The 18,180-nt window shown below is 50.4% G+C and overlaps 1 protein-coding gene across 1 annotated transcript in view; it reads left to right on the top strand.

Moving 5' to 3' along the window:
• The window catches only part of SH3BGRL2 (SH3 domain binding glutamate rich protein like 2), a 96,866-nt gene that overhangs the window by 65,441 nt on the left and 13,245 nt on the right, over window positions 1–18,180 (top strand). Inside the window, exon 5 of the mRNA XM_068165183.1 lies at window positions 8,107–8,292. Within this exon, the coding sequence (XP_068021284.1) occupies window positions 8,107–8,292 (186 nt within the window). The remainder of the gene's footprint in view (window positions 1–8,106; window positions 8,293–18,180) is intronic.

The following is an 18,180-nucleotide window of genomic DNA, read 5'->3' as shown; positions in this document are numbered from 1 at the left end:
GGCAGAATGACCTCCCTGCTCCTGCTGGCCACACTGTTCCTGATGCAGGCCAGGATGCCATTGGCCTTCTTGGCTGCCTGGGCACACTGCAGGCTCATGTTCAGCCTACCATCAACCAGCACCCCCAGGTCCCTCTCTGCCTGGCTGCTCTCAGCCACTCTGCCCCCTCCATGCCTCCTCCATGCTTTCCCAAGGAAGGCATGTGTGGGTTTGCAGGTAACCCTCTTTACATTTGATGTGGTTAGGGCTTGCATCTCTTTGTTAGAGCAGAGTATCTCATTTTCTGGGAGTGTGTTAAGCCTCATCTGTACAAGAAGTGAAGACTGGTAATCCTCTGCAGTAACTCTGTTAGATCTGCCTTTTACACTGCAGAGGTCCCCTTGGTGATGTTTGCATGAACTGGTAAAGGCAGAGGCTCCCAGTTCATATTTTCAGCTGTGGGAGTGAGCTGGAGCTTGTGCTTGTGTAACACAGAGGCTGTTTATGCAGTTCATACTTCAAATACCTGGAGCAGGTTGTGCTTCAGCTTCTGCTGAGCCCTTTTCTTAGGGTGGGGTTTTGCTGCTGATCGGAACTGGTGTGGCTGTGGTGCTGGCATGACTGATGCTCCTTCCCTTGTTCCCCCGCTTCCTGCATTGTGCTTGTGCAAGGAAAGCTGCAGGAGCTGCTTGGCAGGAGGGAGGAACATTGTGTCATCTCAGAGACAGCCAGCAGCGAGATCTGCTTAGCTGTGTCTTCAAACTGCCCCGTGAAGGTGTGCCCCTGCCAAATGCAGCACGCTGAGTTTTCAGTTGAGTCATCGAGCGGAGAAACTGACTCCTGCAGTCCTGGAGACAGGGCAGGTGTCAGGAGTGAGAAGGGCAACAAGGCTGGGGAGAGGCCTTGAGCACAGCCCTGTGAGGAGAGGCTGAGGGAGCTGGGATTGTTTAGCCTGGAGAAGAGGAGGCTCAGGGGTGACCTTATTGCTCTCTACAACTACCTGAAAGGAGGCTGTAGCCAGGAAGGGGTTGGTCTCTTCTCCCAGGCAACCAGCACCAGAACAAGAGGACACAGTCTCAAGCTGTGCCAGGGGAGGTTTAGGCTGGAGGTGAGGAGAAAGTTCTTCACTGAGAGAGTCATTCGTCATTGGGATGTGCTGCCCAGGGAGGTGGTGGGGTCACCATCACTGGAGGTGTTCAGGAGGAGACTTGATGGGGTGCTTGGTGCCATGGGTTAATTGTTTAGGTGGGTTGGATTGGTTGATGGGTTGGACACGATGATCTTGAAGGTCTCTTCCAACCTGGTCTATTCTATTCTATTCTATTCTATTCTATTCTATTCTATTCTATTCTATTCTATTCTATTCTATTCTATTCTATTCTATTCTATTCTATTCTATTCTATTCTATTCTATTCCGTTTAGAAAGGGAGAAAAGAAGGAAATTGTGCCCTGTTGGAAGTGATGAGTAGCTTCCAGTGTACTTTGAGTGGAGGTTGTGATCTAATCTTGCTAAAAGTTTGCTCCAGCCTGGACTCCCAAGCTGGCAGTGAGATGAATTCTGAACGGAAGCAAGCAAATATTTCAAGTGAAGGCAGTTAATTAACTGTGGGGCCAATTTTCAAAGACTAGTAGGTAGTTAAACCATCACAAGTCTCCTTCTTTGGAGACTTTCAAGACCCCCCTGGATGTGTTTCTGTGTGACCTGAACTAGACTGTATGGTCCTGCTCTGGCAGGGGGGTTGGACTTGAGGATCTCTTTGGGTCCCTTCTGACCCTGTGATCCTGTGTCCACCTCCACAGTTTGCCAAGTGCAGATGGATTTTTCTCCACTGGGCTCCTGACAGGAGCTCAGATCCTCTGCTTAGGCTAGTGAGGAAGGGAGATCTGCCACTGCTCTGTGTGCCACGTTGGCCTTGCTGAGTGTTTCATGTGGAAGGGTTTAGGGTTCCGAGTCCCCGCAGACGAAAGCCGCAGGCAGGATTGTGAGGCTGACGCACTCCTGCGGCACAGATCCAGTAGTGGGGGAAGACAAAGGTCCTGTGGTTGTCTTGGGGAATAATCAGCTGGCTTCTGTTGTGGCAGATGCTCTGAGCATCCATCTTAAACAACAAGGCATAATTTCATAGGGTTGTTAATGTAACTGTTGCTCTTGTTTGCAGGCTCGAACCGAGTCTCTTGAGGGGAGGAGACGATGCTACATTTTTTCTCCAGGCTAAAAATGTCCAGGGCATTTTGTTTAAATTTATGCAGCTGGCACATCTACAGCTGATAGCTCAGGCAGAACTGCAAGGCTTCTGGCTAAAAAAAACCACCCCAAACCAAACCCCACCACCCACAAGTTGTTTCACTCCAACCTCGTCATTAGTGTGACACAGATGAAGAGGAGAGGTTAGGAAGTGTGGGTTTGTGGGAGAATTCTCGTGGTGCAGACAGTAAGATACTAATCATAGAATCAACCAGGCTGGAAAAGACCTCAGAGATCATCAAGCCCAACCTATCACCCAACACTTAATGACTAACTAAACCATGGCTTCAAGTGCCACATCCAATCCCTTTTTGAACACCTCCAGGGGTGGGGACTCCACCACCTCCCTGGGCAGCACATCCCAATGGCCAATTACTCTTTCTGGGAAGAAATTTCTCCTCACCTCCAGCCTAAACTTCCCCTGGTGCATCTTGAGACTGTATCCCCTCCTTCTGTCACTGGCTGCCTGGGAAAAGGATCTGGTTAATTCTAAGTGGTTTTTTTTGTGCTGGGTTAGGAACTGGCTGGAGGGCCGAGCCCAGAGAGTGGTGGTGAATGGTGCCACATCCAACTGGAAGCCAGGCACCAGTGGCATCCCCCAGGGATCAGTGCTGGGCCCTGTGCTCTTTAACATCTTCATTGATGATCTGGATGAGGGGGTCGAGTCAGTCATCGGCAAGTTTGCAAATGACACCAAGTTAGGAGCAGATGTTGGTCAGTTAGAGGGTAGAAAGGCTCTGCAGAGGGACCTTGACAGACTGGACAGATGGGCAGAGTCCAACAGGATGTCATTCAACAAGTCCAAGTGCCAGGAGCTGTGCTTTGGCTACGGCAATCCCATGCAGAGCTACAGGCTGGGGTCAGAGTGGCTGAGAGCTACCAAACAGAGAGGGACCTGGGGGTGCTGATTGACAGCTGCCTGAACATGAGCCAGCAGTGTGCCCAGGTGGCCAAGAAGGCCAATGGCATCCTGGCCTGCATTAGGAATAGTGTGGCCAGCAGGAGCAGGGAAGTCATTGTGCCCTGTGCTCTGCATTGGTTAGGCCACACCTTGAGTCCTGTGTCCAGTTCTGGTCCCCTCAGTTTAAGAAGGACATCGAAACACTTGAAGGTGTCCAGAGAAGGGCAACAAGGCTGGGGAGAGGCCTTGAGCACAGCCCTGTGAGGAGAGGCTGAGGGAGCTGGGATTGTTTAGCCTGGAGAAGAGGAGGCTCAGGGGTGACCTCATTGCTGTCTACAACTCCCTGAAGGGAGGTTGTAGCCGGGAAGGGGTTGGTCTCTGCTCCCAGGCAACCAGCACCAGAACAAGAGGACACAGTCTCAAGCTGCACCAGGGGAGGTTTAGGCTGGAGGTAAGGAGAAAGTTCTTCACTGAGAGAGTCATTGGTCATTGGAATGTGCTGCCCAGGGAGGTGGTGGAGTCACCATCCCTGGAGATGTTCAGGAAGGGATTGGATGTGGCACTTGGTGCCATGGTCTAGTCATGAGGTCTGTGGTGACAGGTTGGACTCGATGATCCTCGAGGTCCTTTCCAACCTTGGTGATACTGTGAAGTTGCAGTTAAACTTGTGCCTGGTGTAGAGACTACTGGAAGACAGCAGATGCAAATTGACATGTGTAGGTACATGGGCTGGGCCTAGCAAGGGAGTGCTCTGGTGTGGTGAAGCTGTTAGAAGAATGGTTGCCAGCACAGCCAGCTTTGGCCAAGGCTAACTTAAAGTCTCACAAACAGTTCATGACTGTGGCTACAGCAGGGCAGGGATCATTCCCAATGTAAGGTGACCCCTCAGTTCAAGAAAGATGTTGAGATGCTGGAAGGTGTCCAGAGAAGGGCAACAAAGCTGGGGAGGGGTCTGGAGCACAGCCCTGTGAGGAGAGGCTGAGGCAGCTGGGGCTGCTTAGCCTGGAGAAGAGGAGGCTCAGGGACCTCGAAAGATCACCCAGTCCAAGCCCCCTGCCAGAGCAGGATCACCTATGCCTGATCACGCAGGGATGCATCCAGGTGGGTTTTGAATGTCTCCAGAGAATGAGACTCCACAACCCCCCTGGGCAGCCTCTTCCAGTGCTCTGTCACCTTCAGAGGGAAATAATTCTTCCTTCTGTTTCTATGGAACTTCCTATGCCTCAACTTCCACCACTGCCCCTTGTGCTGGCATTGGGCATCCACCAGCAGAGCCTGGCTCCAGCCTCTTGGCACTCCCTCTTTACACCTTTATCAACATGAATGAGGTCACCTCTCAGTCTCTTCTCCAAGCTACAGAGCCCTCAGCTCCCTCAGTCTCTTCTTGTAAGGAAGATGTTCCACTCCCTCCATCATCTTTGTGGCTCTGTGCTGGACTCCTTCAAGCAATTCCCTGAGGTCCTTCTTGAACTGAGTGCCCCAGAACTGGGCACAATATTCCAGCTGTAATACTCATGTTCAGAAAACCTCACTCTCTGTCTCTTTGAGCCTCTCTTGCATCTGTTTGTGGTGAAAGACAGTGGAAGGTTTTGTCTTTGCAGTCTTTAGGGAGGTAGTAAAAGGGATGCTGCCTTTGATACCAGCAGTGATGATGAGGCAGTGATTCTGCTGTCGTGGGTGATGCCTGACTTGCTGACAGTTGTAGGAGCTACCTTCTGCATGAAAAAGGGATTCTTGCACATAGGCCTGAAAACCCCCACCACTAGATGGAAGAAAAAGGAAATAGACTAAGACACTGGAAAAGTACTGTGCAGACCACTTCTTTAGAAAGAAAGTAATCATTCACCTCCAGGGACAGTGACTCCACCACCTCCCTGGGCAGCACATCCCAAAGGCCAATCTCTCTTGCTGGGAAGAACTTTCTCCTCACCTCCAGCCTAAACTTCCCCTGGCACAGCTTGAGACTGTGTCCTCTTGTTCTGGTGCTGGTTGCCTGGGAGAAGAGACCAACCCCTCATGTGGCTACACCTCCCTTAAGGTAGTTGTAGAGAGCAAGAAGGTCTCCCCTGAGTCTCCTCTTCTCTATCTTTTACTGCAACTCTGACTATGAGAAGATTCCATCTAACAACACTTCAAGACAGTAACTGTGACTAAAAATCCCAACCAGGAAGTGCCCAGGGAGGTGGTGGAGTCCCCATCCCTGGAGGTGCTGAGCACAGGGCAGAATGACCTCCCTGCTCCTGCTGGCCACACTGTTCCTGATGCAGGCCAGGATGCCACTGGCTGCCTTGGCCACCTGGGCACACTGCTGGCTCATGTTCAGCTGCTGTCAACCAGTACCCCCAGGTCCTTTTCTGCCTGGCTGCTCTCCAGCCACCCTGTCCCCAGCCTGTAGCACTGCCTGGGGTTGTTGTGGCCAAAGTGCAGCACCTGGCACTTGGACTTGTTGAAGCCATGGTTTAGTTAGTCATGAGGTTGGATGTGGCACTTGGTGCCATGGTTTAGTCATGAGGTCTGTGGTGATGGTTTGGGCTTGATGATCTTGGAGGTCTCTTTCAACCTTGGTGATACTGTGAAAGTGTGTGAGGTGTTGGGTGACAGGTTGGACTTGATGATCTTTGAGGTCTCTTCCAACCTTGGTGATACCGTGGAACTGTGTGAGGTGTTGGGTGACAGGTTGGACTTGATGATCTCTGAGGTCTTTTCCAACCTCATTGCTTCTATGATGCTTTAAAGAGCCTGGTCTTTGCAGTACCTCGGGGTGGCTGCCCTCTTCTTTCAAAGAAACATTTATTCTGTCAGCTTTTCCTCCAAGACTTGTGACTGGTTGGGGTTTTTTTTGTGGCTCTAAGCAATCTGATCTAGTTGGGGAGGTCCTTGCTTGCTGCAGGGCAGTTGGACCTGATGACCTTTAAAGGTCCCTTCCAACCCAATGCATTCTATGATTCTATGAACTGGCACAAGCATTTTAGTACTCCTCCAATTTCCCAAGAGTGTATCTAGGTCATATGGTACCCACTGGCATGATTCATCCCCCTGGGCTTGATGCCAGTCAGCAGCTGACACTTCAGGAGTGCTGTAGGATTATTAAAACTATATATATGTATTTCATTTTTCCCCCCCCAGCTAACACTGGTTATGACAGCCATAAAAACCACAGCATCTGATTTAGAGTTCCTTTGAAAACACAGCATGGAACTTCTGGTTCCTTTCTGAAAGAATGGCATGGACTCATCACAGAATCACAGGATGGCTTAGGTTGGAAGGGGCCTTAGAGATCATCTACTCCAAAGTCCCTGCTGTGGGCAGGGATGCTTCTCAACTAGACTTGGTTGCTCCAGGCCTCGTCCAGCCTGGTCTTGCACACCTCCAGGGAGGAGGCATAGTATCATAGTATCAGTTAGGGTTGGAAGGGACCACAAGGATCATCTAGTTCCAACCCCCCTGCCATGGCCAGGGACACCCCACACTACATCAGCCTGGCCAGAGCCTCAGCCAGCCTGGGCTTAAACACAGTCTCAAGCTGCACCAGGGGAGGTTTAGACTCGAGGTGAGGAGGAAGTTCTTCACCTAGAGAGTCATTCGTCATTGGGATGTGCTACCCAGGGAGGTGGTGGAGTCCCCATCCCTGGAGGTGTTCAAGAGGAGATTGGATGTGGTACTTGGAGCCATGGTCTAGTCATGGGGTCTGTGTTGATAGGTTGGACTCAATGATCCTTGAGGTCCTTTCCAACCTAAGTTATACTGTGGTACTGTGATACTGTGATACCTCCAGGGATGGGGCCTCAACCACCTCCCTGGACAACCCATTCCAGGGCTTCATGGCACCCACAGCCTCCCTGGGCAGGAGTCCTATCACCCTCATACTGAAGAACTTCTTCCTAAGATCCAGTCTGAACTTAACTCTTCATCAGCTTCAAACCATTCCCCCTTCTCCTATCTCTAGACACCCTCCTGAAAAGTCCCTCTCCAGCCCTCCTGTAGGATCCCCTGAAGGTATTGGAAGGCAGCTACAAAGTCACTTTGGAGTCTTCTCTAGGCTGAACAACCACAGCTCCCTCAGCCTATCCTCTCTGCAGAGGTGTTCCAGCCTTTGGATCATCCTTGTGGCCCTCTCCTGGAATCACTCCAATATTTCAATGTCCTTCTTATGATGGGGACACCAGAACTGGGTGCAGTATTTCAGGTGGGGTCTCAGAAGAGCAGAGTAAAGGTGTAGAACCACCTCTCTTGACCTGCTGACCACACTCCTCTTGATTTCATTAAGCAGATGCATCAAGTACAGTGTGGACTGAAGAGGACACAGAGCAGACCTAGCTGAGTGAACCCAGGCAGCTTTCCTCTGTTTCCAAAGCTGCTGTCTTGATGTAAAGTTCTGTTGGGGCAGAAGTCCTCTTCACCTGAGTGTATCTGCTTGAAGCACAGCTAGCTGTTAAGGGTTTACAGGATCACAGGGTGTTAGGGGTTGGAAGGGACCTTCAAAGATAATCAAGTTCTATCCCCCTGCCAGAGCAGGACCAGAGAATCTAGCACGGGTTGCACAGGAATGCATCCAGACAGGGCTTGAAAGTCTCCAGGCAAGGAGACTCCACAACCTCTCCGGGCAGCCTGTTCTGTGACCCTCACAGTGAAGAAGTTCCTCCTCAAGTTGAGGTGGAACCTCCTGTGCTGCAGCTTATATCCATTGCTCCTTGTCCTATCCCAGGGAGCAAGTGAGCAGAGCCTGTCCCCTCCCTCCTGACCCCCAACCCTCAGGTATTTATAGACATTTATTAGATCCCCTCTCAGTCTTCTCCAGACTAAACAGCCCCTGGGAGAGGAGACCAGCAGCAGCCTCTCCACAACCTCCTTTCAGGTAGTTTGTGATCTTCCATCCCATAGAAGTGTGGTGGGAGAGGGGGAATGTTCTTGGGTGTTGTCTGGGTTGTGCTGGACTTGCTCTGAGCATTGGGTTTTGGTTGCTTCTCCCCTTTCCTCCAGATAAAGAAGAGGCAGCAAGATGTGGTGAGGTTTCTGGAGGCCAATCGTATCGAGTTTGAAGAAGTGGATATCACAATGTCAGAGGAGAAAAGACAATGGATGTACAAAAACATTCCTGAGGACAAGCAGCCTGCAGAAGGCAACCCCCTGCCCCCCCAGATCTTCAGTGACGATCGGTACTGCGGAGTAAGTAGCTGTTCCGCTTGTCAATGACACATCAATCACACAGCACTTCCAGGATGGCCAAGGGCTCAGGCCCAGCCAGCATGGATTTAGGAAGGGCAGGTCCTGCCTGACCAACCTGATCTTCTACGAGCAGGTGACCCGCCTGGGGGATGTGGGGAGGCTGTGGATGTAGTCTACCTGGACCTCAGCAAGGCCTTTGACACCATCCCCCATAGCAAACTGCTGGCCAAGCTGTCAGCCCATGGCTTGGACAGCAGCACTCTGAGCTGGGTTAGGAACTGGCTGGAGGCTGAGCCCAGAGAGTGGTGGTGAATGGTGCCACAGCCAGCTGGCAGCATGGCACTAGTGGTGTGCTCCAGGGATCAGTGCTGGGCCCTGTGCTCTTTAACGTCTTCATTGATAATCTGGATGAGGGCATTGAGTCCATCAGCAGTAAATTTGCCTCTAGGGAGGAGGCATCTGTGACCTCTCTGGGTAACTGTCTCAGTGTCTCAGCAAATTTGCAGTGTCTCAGCATTAAAGAATTTCTTCCTCATCTCCAGTCTAAATCTGCCCTCCTCCTTCAGTGCATTCCTTCATCCTATCACTACAAGCCCTAGTAAAAAGTCCCTTCCCAGCTTTCTTGTAGGCCACTTTCAGGTACTGGAAGGCCACACTCTTGCAGGCTGTTGCTGTAGGGGAGGTTCTTCATCCCTCTTTGTGACCTCCTCTGGACCAGCTCCAACAGTTTAATGTCCTTTTACTGGGGGCCCCCAGAACTGGAAGCAGTGCTCCAGGTGAGGTCTCTTGAGAGCAGAGGGGAAGAATGGAATGGAATGGAATGGAATGGAATGGAATGGAATGGAATGGAATGGAATGGAATGGAATGGAATGGAATGGAATAGAATAGAATAGAATAGAATAGAATAGAATAGAATAGAATAGAATAGAATAGAATAGAATAGAATAGACCAGGTTGGAAGAGACCTTCAAGATCATCATGTCCAACCTATCATCCAACACCACCTAAACAACTAACCCATGGCACCAAGCACCCCATCAAGTCTCCTCCTGAACACCTCCAATGATGGTGACTCCACCACCTCCCCAGGCAGCCCATTCCAATGGGCAATCACTCTCTCTGTATAAAACTTCCTCCTCACCTCCAACCTAAACCTCCCCTGGTGCAGCCTGAGACTGTGTCCTATTGTTCTGGTGCTGGTTGCCTCACCTCACTGCTCCTGCTGGGCTCCTTTCTTCTGATGCAGCCCAGGATACAGTTGGCCTTTTGGGTTGCAAGTGCAGATTGCCAGCTCATGTTGAGTTTTTCATCAGCTGTGCTTCATGTCCAACTTTTTTGATGGTGAAGTCCCATATCAGGCCACTCTAAGCTGGGAATGTGTGGTTTGCTTCCTACTTGGGCCTCATCCAAGCATAAAAATTCATTAGGAAATCTTAGCACAGCACAGGAGAACATTGGCTAGATTGAGTTATATTGTCATTGTAATTAAGCTCCTGCTCTGCTGCTGTCATAGTGTAAATTTCATTCAGACCCAAAGAGTCTTTCTGCAGTCAGAGGCTCTAGGATAAATGGAAACTATTTGCTGCTTGAATTGCAGAACAGCTTTATTTTTCCCTATCAGAAAGCAGCTTGAGATTTGTCTTCCTCTGCTGAAAGACTGTTAAGCATGAGAGTCTGTGAGTCTGACACCAGACTGCCAGGTGAAGTGATTTCTCTGATGGTGTGAGCTGCAATAACTTCCCATCTGCCAGTGCAAGCTGAAGCTGTAGCCTTTGATATGTTAAGAATGGCACCATGTGAGTCTTTTACTCTCCTGCTTAGCCAGCATGGTGTGCTGCAGCTCTGAGTCCTGTGCACTGCAGCTGTCTGGGAGCCTCTTCATAGAACTTATACTCACCTTTGAACAAAAAAAGACCACTGCTAGGCCCTCTTTGTCTTGTGTGTCTTTCCACACTTCAACTTCTTCTGTAGCTTCTACATCCTTTAAGAGGCAGGGCCAAGCTGTCAGCCCATGGCTTGGACAGCAGCACTCTGAGCTGGGTTAGGTTAGGCTGGATGGCCAAGCCCAGAGAGTGGTGGTGAATGGTGCCACAGCCAGCTGGTGGCCAGTCAGTAGTGGAGTCCCCCAGGGATCAGTGCTGGGCCCTGTGCTCTTTAACATCTTTATTGATGATCTGGATGAGGGCATTGAGTCCATCATCAGTAAATTTGCTGATGACACCAAGCTGGGGGCAGGAGTTGATCTGCTGGAGGGTAGAGAGGCTCTGCAGAGGGACCTGGACAGGCTGGACAGATGGGCAGAGTCCAAGGGCAGGAGATTGAACACATCCAAGTGCCAGGTGCTGCACATTGGCCACAGCAACCCCATGCAGTGCTACAGGCTGGGGTCAGAGTGGCTGAGAGCAGCCAGGCAGAGAGGGACCTGGGGGTGCTGGTTGATGGTAGGCTGAACATGAGCCTGCAGTGTGCCCAGGCAACCAAGAGGGCCAATGGCATCCTGGCCTGCATCAGGAAGAGTGTGGCCAGCCGGAGCAGGGAGGTCATTGTGCCCCTGTACACTGCACTGGTTAGGCCACACCTGGAGTCCTGTGTCCAGTTCTGGGCCCCTCAGTTTAGGAAGGAGGTTGACTTGCTGGAACGAGTCCAGAGAAGGGCAACGAAGTTGGTGAGGGGTTTGGAACACAGCCCTGTGAGGAGAGGCTGAGGGAGCTGGGGCTGCTTAGCCTGGAGAAGAGGAGACTCAGGGGTGACCTTATTGCTGTCTACAACTACCTTAAGGGAGGTTGTAGACAGGCAGAGGTTGGTCTCTTCTCCCAGGCAGCCAGCACCAGAACAAGAGGACACAGTCTCAGGCTGTGCCAGGGGAGGTTCAGGCTGGAGGTCAGGAGGAAGTTTTACACAGAGAGAGTGATTGCCCATTGGAATGGGCTGCCTGGGGAGGTGGTGGAGTCACCATCACTGGAGGTGTTCAGGAGGAGACTTGATGGGGTGCTTGGTGCCATGGGTTAGTTGTTTGGGTGGGTTGGATTGGTTGATGGGTTGGACACGATGATCTTGAAGGTCTCTTCCAACCTGGTCTGGTCTATCCTATTCTATTCTATTCGAGCAGACCCTCCCTTCCAAGTAACATTTTCATTGCTCTCTGTGATTTTACTTGGCCTGGGAAATGCAATGTTTTAAGCTGCTGTTTTTCACCCTTCCAGCTTGTCTTAGAAATTGCAGTTTGGAATTAGCAAGGAAGAAGATGTCATGCAGCATGTGAGATGATCCTGTTAATCTGCCTGCTCAGCTGATAGCTGTTTTGGTTGAGCAGGGTTAATCCTATTACTAGCCCTCAGTGGCTGCATGAATATTTTTAAAGAGCAAACATACTTTGAAAGAAGCTGTGTTTAGGGGGGTGAAAAGGAGAAGTATGTGCAAGATCCCCAACACTGATCAATTAGCCTGCTGCATTAGTTAAATGAAGTTCTCCTAGCCAGCATGGATTTAGGAAGGGCAGGTCCTGCCTGACCAACCTGATCTCCTTCTATGAGCAGGTGACTGCCTGGTGGATGTGGGGAGGCTGTAGATGTGGTCTGCCTGGACCTCAGCAAGGCCTTTGACACCGTCCCCCATAGCAAACTCCTGGCCAAGCTGTCAGCCCATGGCTTGGACAGCAGCACTCTGAGCTGGGTTAGGAACTGGCTGGAGGCTGAGCCCAGAGAGTGGTGGTGAATGGTGCCACAGCCAGCTGGCAGCCAGGTACCAGTGGTGTGCCCCAGGGATCAGTGCTGGGCCCTGTGCTCTTTAACATCTTTATTGATGATCTGGATGAGGGCATTGAGTCCATCATCAGTAAATTTGCTGATGACACCAAGCTGGGGGCAGGAGTTGATCTGCTGGAGGGTGGAGAGGCTCTGCAGAGGGACCTGGACAGGCTGGACAGATGGGCAGAGTCCAAGGGCAGGAGATTGAACACATCCAAGTGCCAGGTTCTGCACATTGGCCACAACAACCCCATGCAGTGCTACAGGCTGGGGTCAGAGTGGCTGGAGAGCAGCCAGGCAGAGAGGGACCTGGGGGTGCTGGTTGATGGTAGGCTGAACATGAGCCTGCAGTGTGCCCAGGCAGCCAGGAGGGCCAATGGCATCCTGGCCTGCATCAGGAAGAGTGTGGCCAGCAGGAGCAGGGAGGTCATTCTGCCCCTGGACACTGCACTGGTTAGGCCACACCTCGAGTCCTGTGTCCAGTTCTGGGCCCCTCAGTTTAGGAAGGAGGTTGACTTGCTGGAAGGTGTCCAGAGAAGGGCAACAAAGTTGGTGAGGGGCTTGGAACACAGCCCTGTGAGGAGAGGCTGAGGGAGCTGGGGCTGCTTAGCCTGGAGAGGAGGAGACTCAGGGGTGACCTTTTTGCTCTCTACAACTACCTGAAGGGAGGTTGTAGCCAGGCAGAGGTTGGTCTCTTCTCCCAGGCAGCCAGCACCAGAACAAGAGGACACAGTCTCAGGCTGTGCCGGGGGAGGTTTAGGCTGGAGGTTAGGAAGAAGTTTTACACAGAGAGAGTGATTGCCCATTGGAATGGGCTGCCTGGGGAGGTGGTGGAGTCACCATCACTGGAGGTGTTCAGGAGGAGACTTGATGGGGTGCTTGGTTGTATGGTTTAGTTAGTTGGGTGGTGTTGGATTGGTTGATGGGTTGGACACGATGATCCTGAAGGTCTCTTCCAACCTGGTTTATTCTATGTAATTCTCAGGTGGTAGAGTGGAGGCAAAACACTGTGCAGGAGGCAAAGTTCAGTGCGGGGAAGGGGGTTAAAATGCCACAATTAGATAAAGTCAGCAGACATTATACATCTCCTCTGTCATTTCCACAGTGAGTGTTTCCATCTGGTTATCTTGACACAAATAGCAACAACAACAACAACAAAATAACTCTTAAATAACTTAAGCTGAAAAAATAACCCGAGGAGTTTTCTGTTAGTTGAGTTATAATTCCTGATTTGTGTCCTGGCAATTTCTCTTCCAATTTGCTGTGTTAACAAAGAGGTTTTGTGTCAGTTCCACAGTCTCACCAGGAAGCTGCCTATGTACTTACTCTGGTTTGTACATTGTTACTGACAAGACAGACTTACTTAGAATCATAGAATTGTCAAGATTGGAAGGGACCTCAAGGATCATCCAGTTCCAACCCCCCTTCCATGGGCAGGGACACCTCACACTTGATCAGGTTGCCCAGAGCCCCATCCAGCCTGCCCTTAAAAACCTCCAGGGATGAGGCTTCCACCACCTCCCTGGGCAACCTGTGCCAGGCTCTCACCACCCACATGGGAAACAACTTCTTCCTAATGACTAATCTAAATCTTCCCTCATCTAGCTTGGATCCATTACCCCCTAGTCCTATCACTCCCTGACACCCTCAAAAGTCCCTCAGCAGCTTCCTTGTAACCCCCTTCAGATACTGGAAGGCCACAATTAGTTCTCCTCAGAGCCTTTTCTTCTCCACACTGAACAACCCCAACTCCCTCAGTCTGTCCTCACAGCAGAGCAGCTCCAGCCCTCTGCTCATCCTCATGGCCCTTCTCTTGATATGCTCCAGCATGTCCATAGTCCACTTACAATACAAACTGGTCAGACCTGTTGCTGTTCCTCTAAATGGAAGAGAGCTAACTGAGACAATGGAAAATAGCTCCACTTTTTGTTTTGACTCAATGTCATGGTCGTAGTCATATGAATTTTCTGTGTTAGTAAAACCATTAATAGTTTTTTGGTGGTGATTATTTTCATAGAATGGGTCTGGGTTATAAGGGACCTGCAAGGGTCACCTAGTCCTGCAGTCAGCAGGGACATCCCCAACTAGATCAGGCTGCCCAGAGCCCTGTTGAGCCTCACAATGAATATCTGCAGGGTAGGAGCCTCAACCACCTCCCTGGGCAACCTGTTCCAGTGTTCCACTAACCTCATAGTAAAGAACCTGTTCCTAAAATCCAATCTAAATCTGCATTTAGGGTGCTTGGTGCCATGGTTTAGTTGATTAGGTGGTGTTGGATGATAGGTTGGACACGATGATCTTGAAGGTCTCTTCCAACCTGGTCTGGTCTATTCTATTCCTCTTCTTCTCTTCTCTTCTCTTCTCTTCTCTTCTCTTCTCTTCTCTTCTCTTCTCTTCTCTTCTCTTCTCTTCTCTTCTCTTCTCTTCTCTTCTCTTCTCTTCTCTTCTCTTCTCTTCTCTTCTCTTCTCTTCTCTTCTCTTCTCTTCTCTTCTCTTCTCTTCTCTTCTCTTCTCTTCTCTTCTCTTCTCTTCTCTTCTCTTCTCTTCTCTTCTCTTCTCTTCTCTTCTCTTCTCTTCTCTTCTCTTCTCTTCTCTTCTCTTCTCTTCTCTTCTCTTCTCTTCTCTTCTCTTCTCTTCTCTTCTCTTCCCTTCTCTTCCCTTCCCTTCCCTTCCCTTCCCTTCCCTTCCCTTCCCTTCCCTTCCCTTCCCTTCCCTTCCCTTCCCTTCCCTTCCCTTCCCTTCCCTTCCCTTCCCTTCCCTTCCCTTCCCTTCCCTTCCCTTCCCTTCCCTTCCCTTCCCTTCCCTTCCCTTCCCTTCCCTTCCCTTCCCTTCCCTTCCCTTCCCTTCCCTTCCCTTCCCTTCCCTTCCCTTCCCTTCCCTTCCCTTCCCTTCCCTTCCCTTCCCTTCCCTTCCCTTCCCTTCCCTTCCCTTCCCTTCCCTTCCCTTCCCTTCCCTTCCCTTCCCTTCCCTTCCCTTCCCTTCCCTTCCCTTCCCTTCCCTTCCCTTCCCTTCCCTTCCCTTCCCTTCCCTTCCCTTCCCTTCCCTTCCCTTCCCTTCCCTTCCCTTCCCTTCCCTTCCCTTCCCTTCCCTTCCCTTCCCTTCCCACAAAAAGGTGACCAAAGCTTCCTGCTTCACTTATTTGTACCACAGGGGGAGGGATCCTTCTGATACCAACAGACAACCTCCATGTTTTGAAGTGTGAGCAAGACCTTGAAAATCAAGGTAATCACAGATATGATCATTAATCCTTCTGCTGCTTTTCTCAGTCTCCTGAGATGCACTCCCCAGCTTTTCAGTAACAAGCTCTGCTGATGCATTTGTAAGTAAATAAAGCACTCAGCAAGAACCATTTTGATTTCAGGTGAGGAAGAAGATATGAGCTATGATCACACAGGAGCACAAATCACTTCACTGATAACCTGGTACTGTGTCATAGCACTGACACTATGGTGATTTGTGTATTTTTATGACTTTACAATCTCTTGTTTGATCTTAGTGACATTGATGTAACACTGGAAGTGTGTAGAGAAGAGAGACTGCATTTCAGACAAATAATACAGAATTAACCTGGTTGGAAGAGACTTTTGAGATCATTGAGTCCAACCTATCACCCAACACCATCTAATCAACTAAACCATGGCACCAAGTGCCTCATCCAGTCCCCTATTAAACACCTCCAGTGGTGGTGACTCCACCACCTCCCTGGGCAGCACATTCCAATGGCCAATCTCTCTTTCTATGAAGAACTTCTTCCTAACATCCAGCTTAAACCTCCCCTGGCGCAGCCTGAGACTGTGTCCTCTTGTTCTGGTGCTGGTTGCCTGGGAGAAGAGACCAACCTCTGCCTGTCTGCAACCTCCCTTCAGGTAGTTGTAGAGAGCAATGAGGTCTCCCCTGAGCCTCCTCTTCTCCAAGCTACGCAACCCCAGCTCCCTCAGCCTCTCCTCACAGGGCTGTGCTCCAGACCCCTCTCCACTTTGTTGCCCTTCTCTGGACACCTTCAAGTGTCTCAATGTCCTTCATAAACTGAGGGGCCCAGAACTGAACACAGTACTCCAGGTGTGGCCCAGAATCATAGAATAGAATCATAGAATCATTTTGGTTGGAATCATTTTGGCTTGGTGCCATGGGTTAGTTGATTAGGTGGTGTTGGATGATAGGTTGGACACGATGATCTTGAAGGTCTCTTCCAACCTGGTCTGGTCTATTCTGATCTATTCTATTCTATTCTATTCTATTCTATTCTATTCTATTCTATTCTATGCACTGAACAGTTTATCCAGAACACTGCACCTCTTTCAGCAGCCTCTTCTTCATTTCTTTCTGGTCTATAGGCTTCACTCTTTTGATGCAGTGGATAGCTATATAGTACACTTCAGGGAAGTACAATAAATATCACATATCTCTGTCTCTACTCCTGCTCACCAGGCACTCTGCTGGGGCTTACCTTACCACTCTAAACCATAAGAGGAGCTGCCAGGAGGGAAAAAAAAAAAGGATAAACAAAAAAACAGCAGAAAGAAAGAAAAAACACTCACCCTGCTATGTAAATATTTTCCCTTCTCCTCAAACTCCCACCTGGAAACAGATTGCCTTTGAATTTTGGTTGGCCTAAATTGCAGGCAACCTCACATCAGCGGCAGATTTCTGCATGTGAAGCTGTCACTGTTTCAAAGCACTGCCTTGCAGCTTGGTAAGGTTAAAATTAGAGTTTCCCTGAGAAGTGGAGAATTCCAAGCTTTGGAAAGACCCCAGGAGTCACTTCTGTTCTCAGCAGGGCTGTGCATTCAATTGTGGAAAGGTCACAGAAAGCAGAAGAGGGAGGTGTGAGGCACAGGCCTAACTACAGGCATCCCTTCTCCAGCATTAATTTCTTTCTGCTTTAAGAGAACTCCATGCCCAGTGCTCTGGCCACTGCAGATCCTGTTTGGATATCACGGGACCTTAGGGGTTGGAAGGGACCTCTGGAGATCATCAAGTCCAACCCCATTGTCAGAGCAGGAGCAGAGAATCCAGCACAGGTCACACAGGAACACATCCAGAAGGGCCTTGAAAGGCTCCAGAGAAGGAGACTCCACAACCTCTCTGGGCAGCCTGCTCCAGGGCTCTGGGACCCTCACAGTGAAGAATTTCCTCCTCATGTTGAGGTGGAACTTCCTGTGCTGCAGCTTACCTCCATTGCTCCTTGTCCTATCCCAGGGTGCAACTGAGCAGAGCCTGTCCCCCTCCCTCCTGACCCCCAGCCCTCAGATATTGTTAGACATCAATCAGATCCCCTCTCAGTCTTTTCCAGACTAAACAGCCTCAGGGCTCTCAGCCTCTCCTCATCAGGCAATGCTCCAGTGTCTTCATCATCTTTGTAGCTCTCTGTTGGACTGTCTCCAGCAAATCCCTGTCCCTTTTGAACTGGGGAGCCCAGAACTGGACACAATACTCTAGGTGAGGTCTCACCAAGGCAGAGTAGAGAGGGAGGAGAAGCTCCCTCAATCTGCTGGACACACTCCTCTGAATGCACCTCAGGATCCCATTGGCCTTCTTGGCCCCCAGGGCACATTGCTGTCCCATGCAGAACTTGCTGCCCACCAGCACTCCCAGGTCCTTCCCCTCAGGGCTTCACTCTAGCAGATCACCTCCTCACCTGTACTGCTGCAGTTTATTCTTCCTTCCCAGGTACAGAACTCTGCACCTATCCTTGCTGAACCTCATTAGGTTTTTCTCTGCTCAGCTCTGTCTGTCCCAAGTCTCACTGAATGGCTGCACAGCCTTCAGGCAATATATGTACCTATGGCTCCTCACCTACCACTTGAAGAAGCTGGAGCCCTAGATGGGGGCTGCAAATTCCATTGGGGAAGCCACACACACACACACAAAATTTAGGCATTCCAGTGCTTATTTAAGAAGGCCAATGGCATCCTGGCCTGCATCAGGAACAGTGTGGCCAGCAGGAGCAGGGAAGTCATTGTGCCCTCTGCTCAGCACTGGTTAGGCCACACCTTGAGTCCTGTGTCCAGTTCTGGGCCCCTCAGTTTAAGAAAGATGTTGAGATGCTGGAATGAGTCCAGAGAAGGGCAACAAGGCTGGGGAGGGGTCTGGAGCACAGCCCTGTGAGGAGAGGCTGAGGGAGCTGGGGTTGCTTAGCCT

This window comes from Melanerpes formicivorus, unplaced genomic scaffold (assembly GCF_026170545.1).
Source record: "Melanerpes formicivorus ecotype bairdi unplaced genomic scaffold, bMelFor1.0.p_v2 SCAF_85, whole genome shotgun sequence".
NCBI lineage: Eukaryota > Metazoa > Chordata > Aves > Piciformes > Picidae > Melanerpes > Melanerpes formicivorus.
This window is presented reverse-complemented; position numbering and strand designations above follow the sequence as displayed.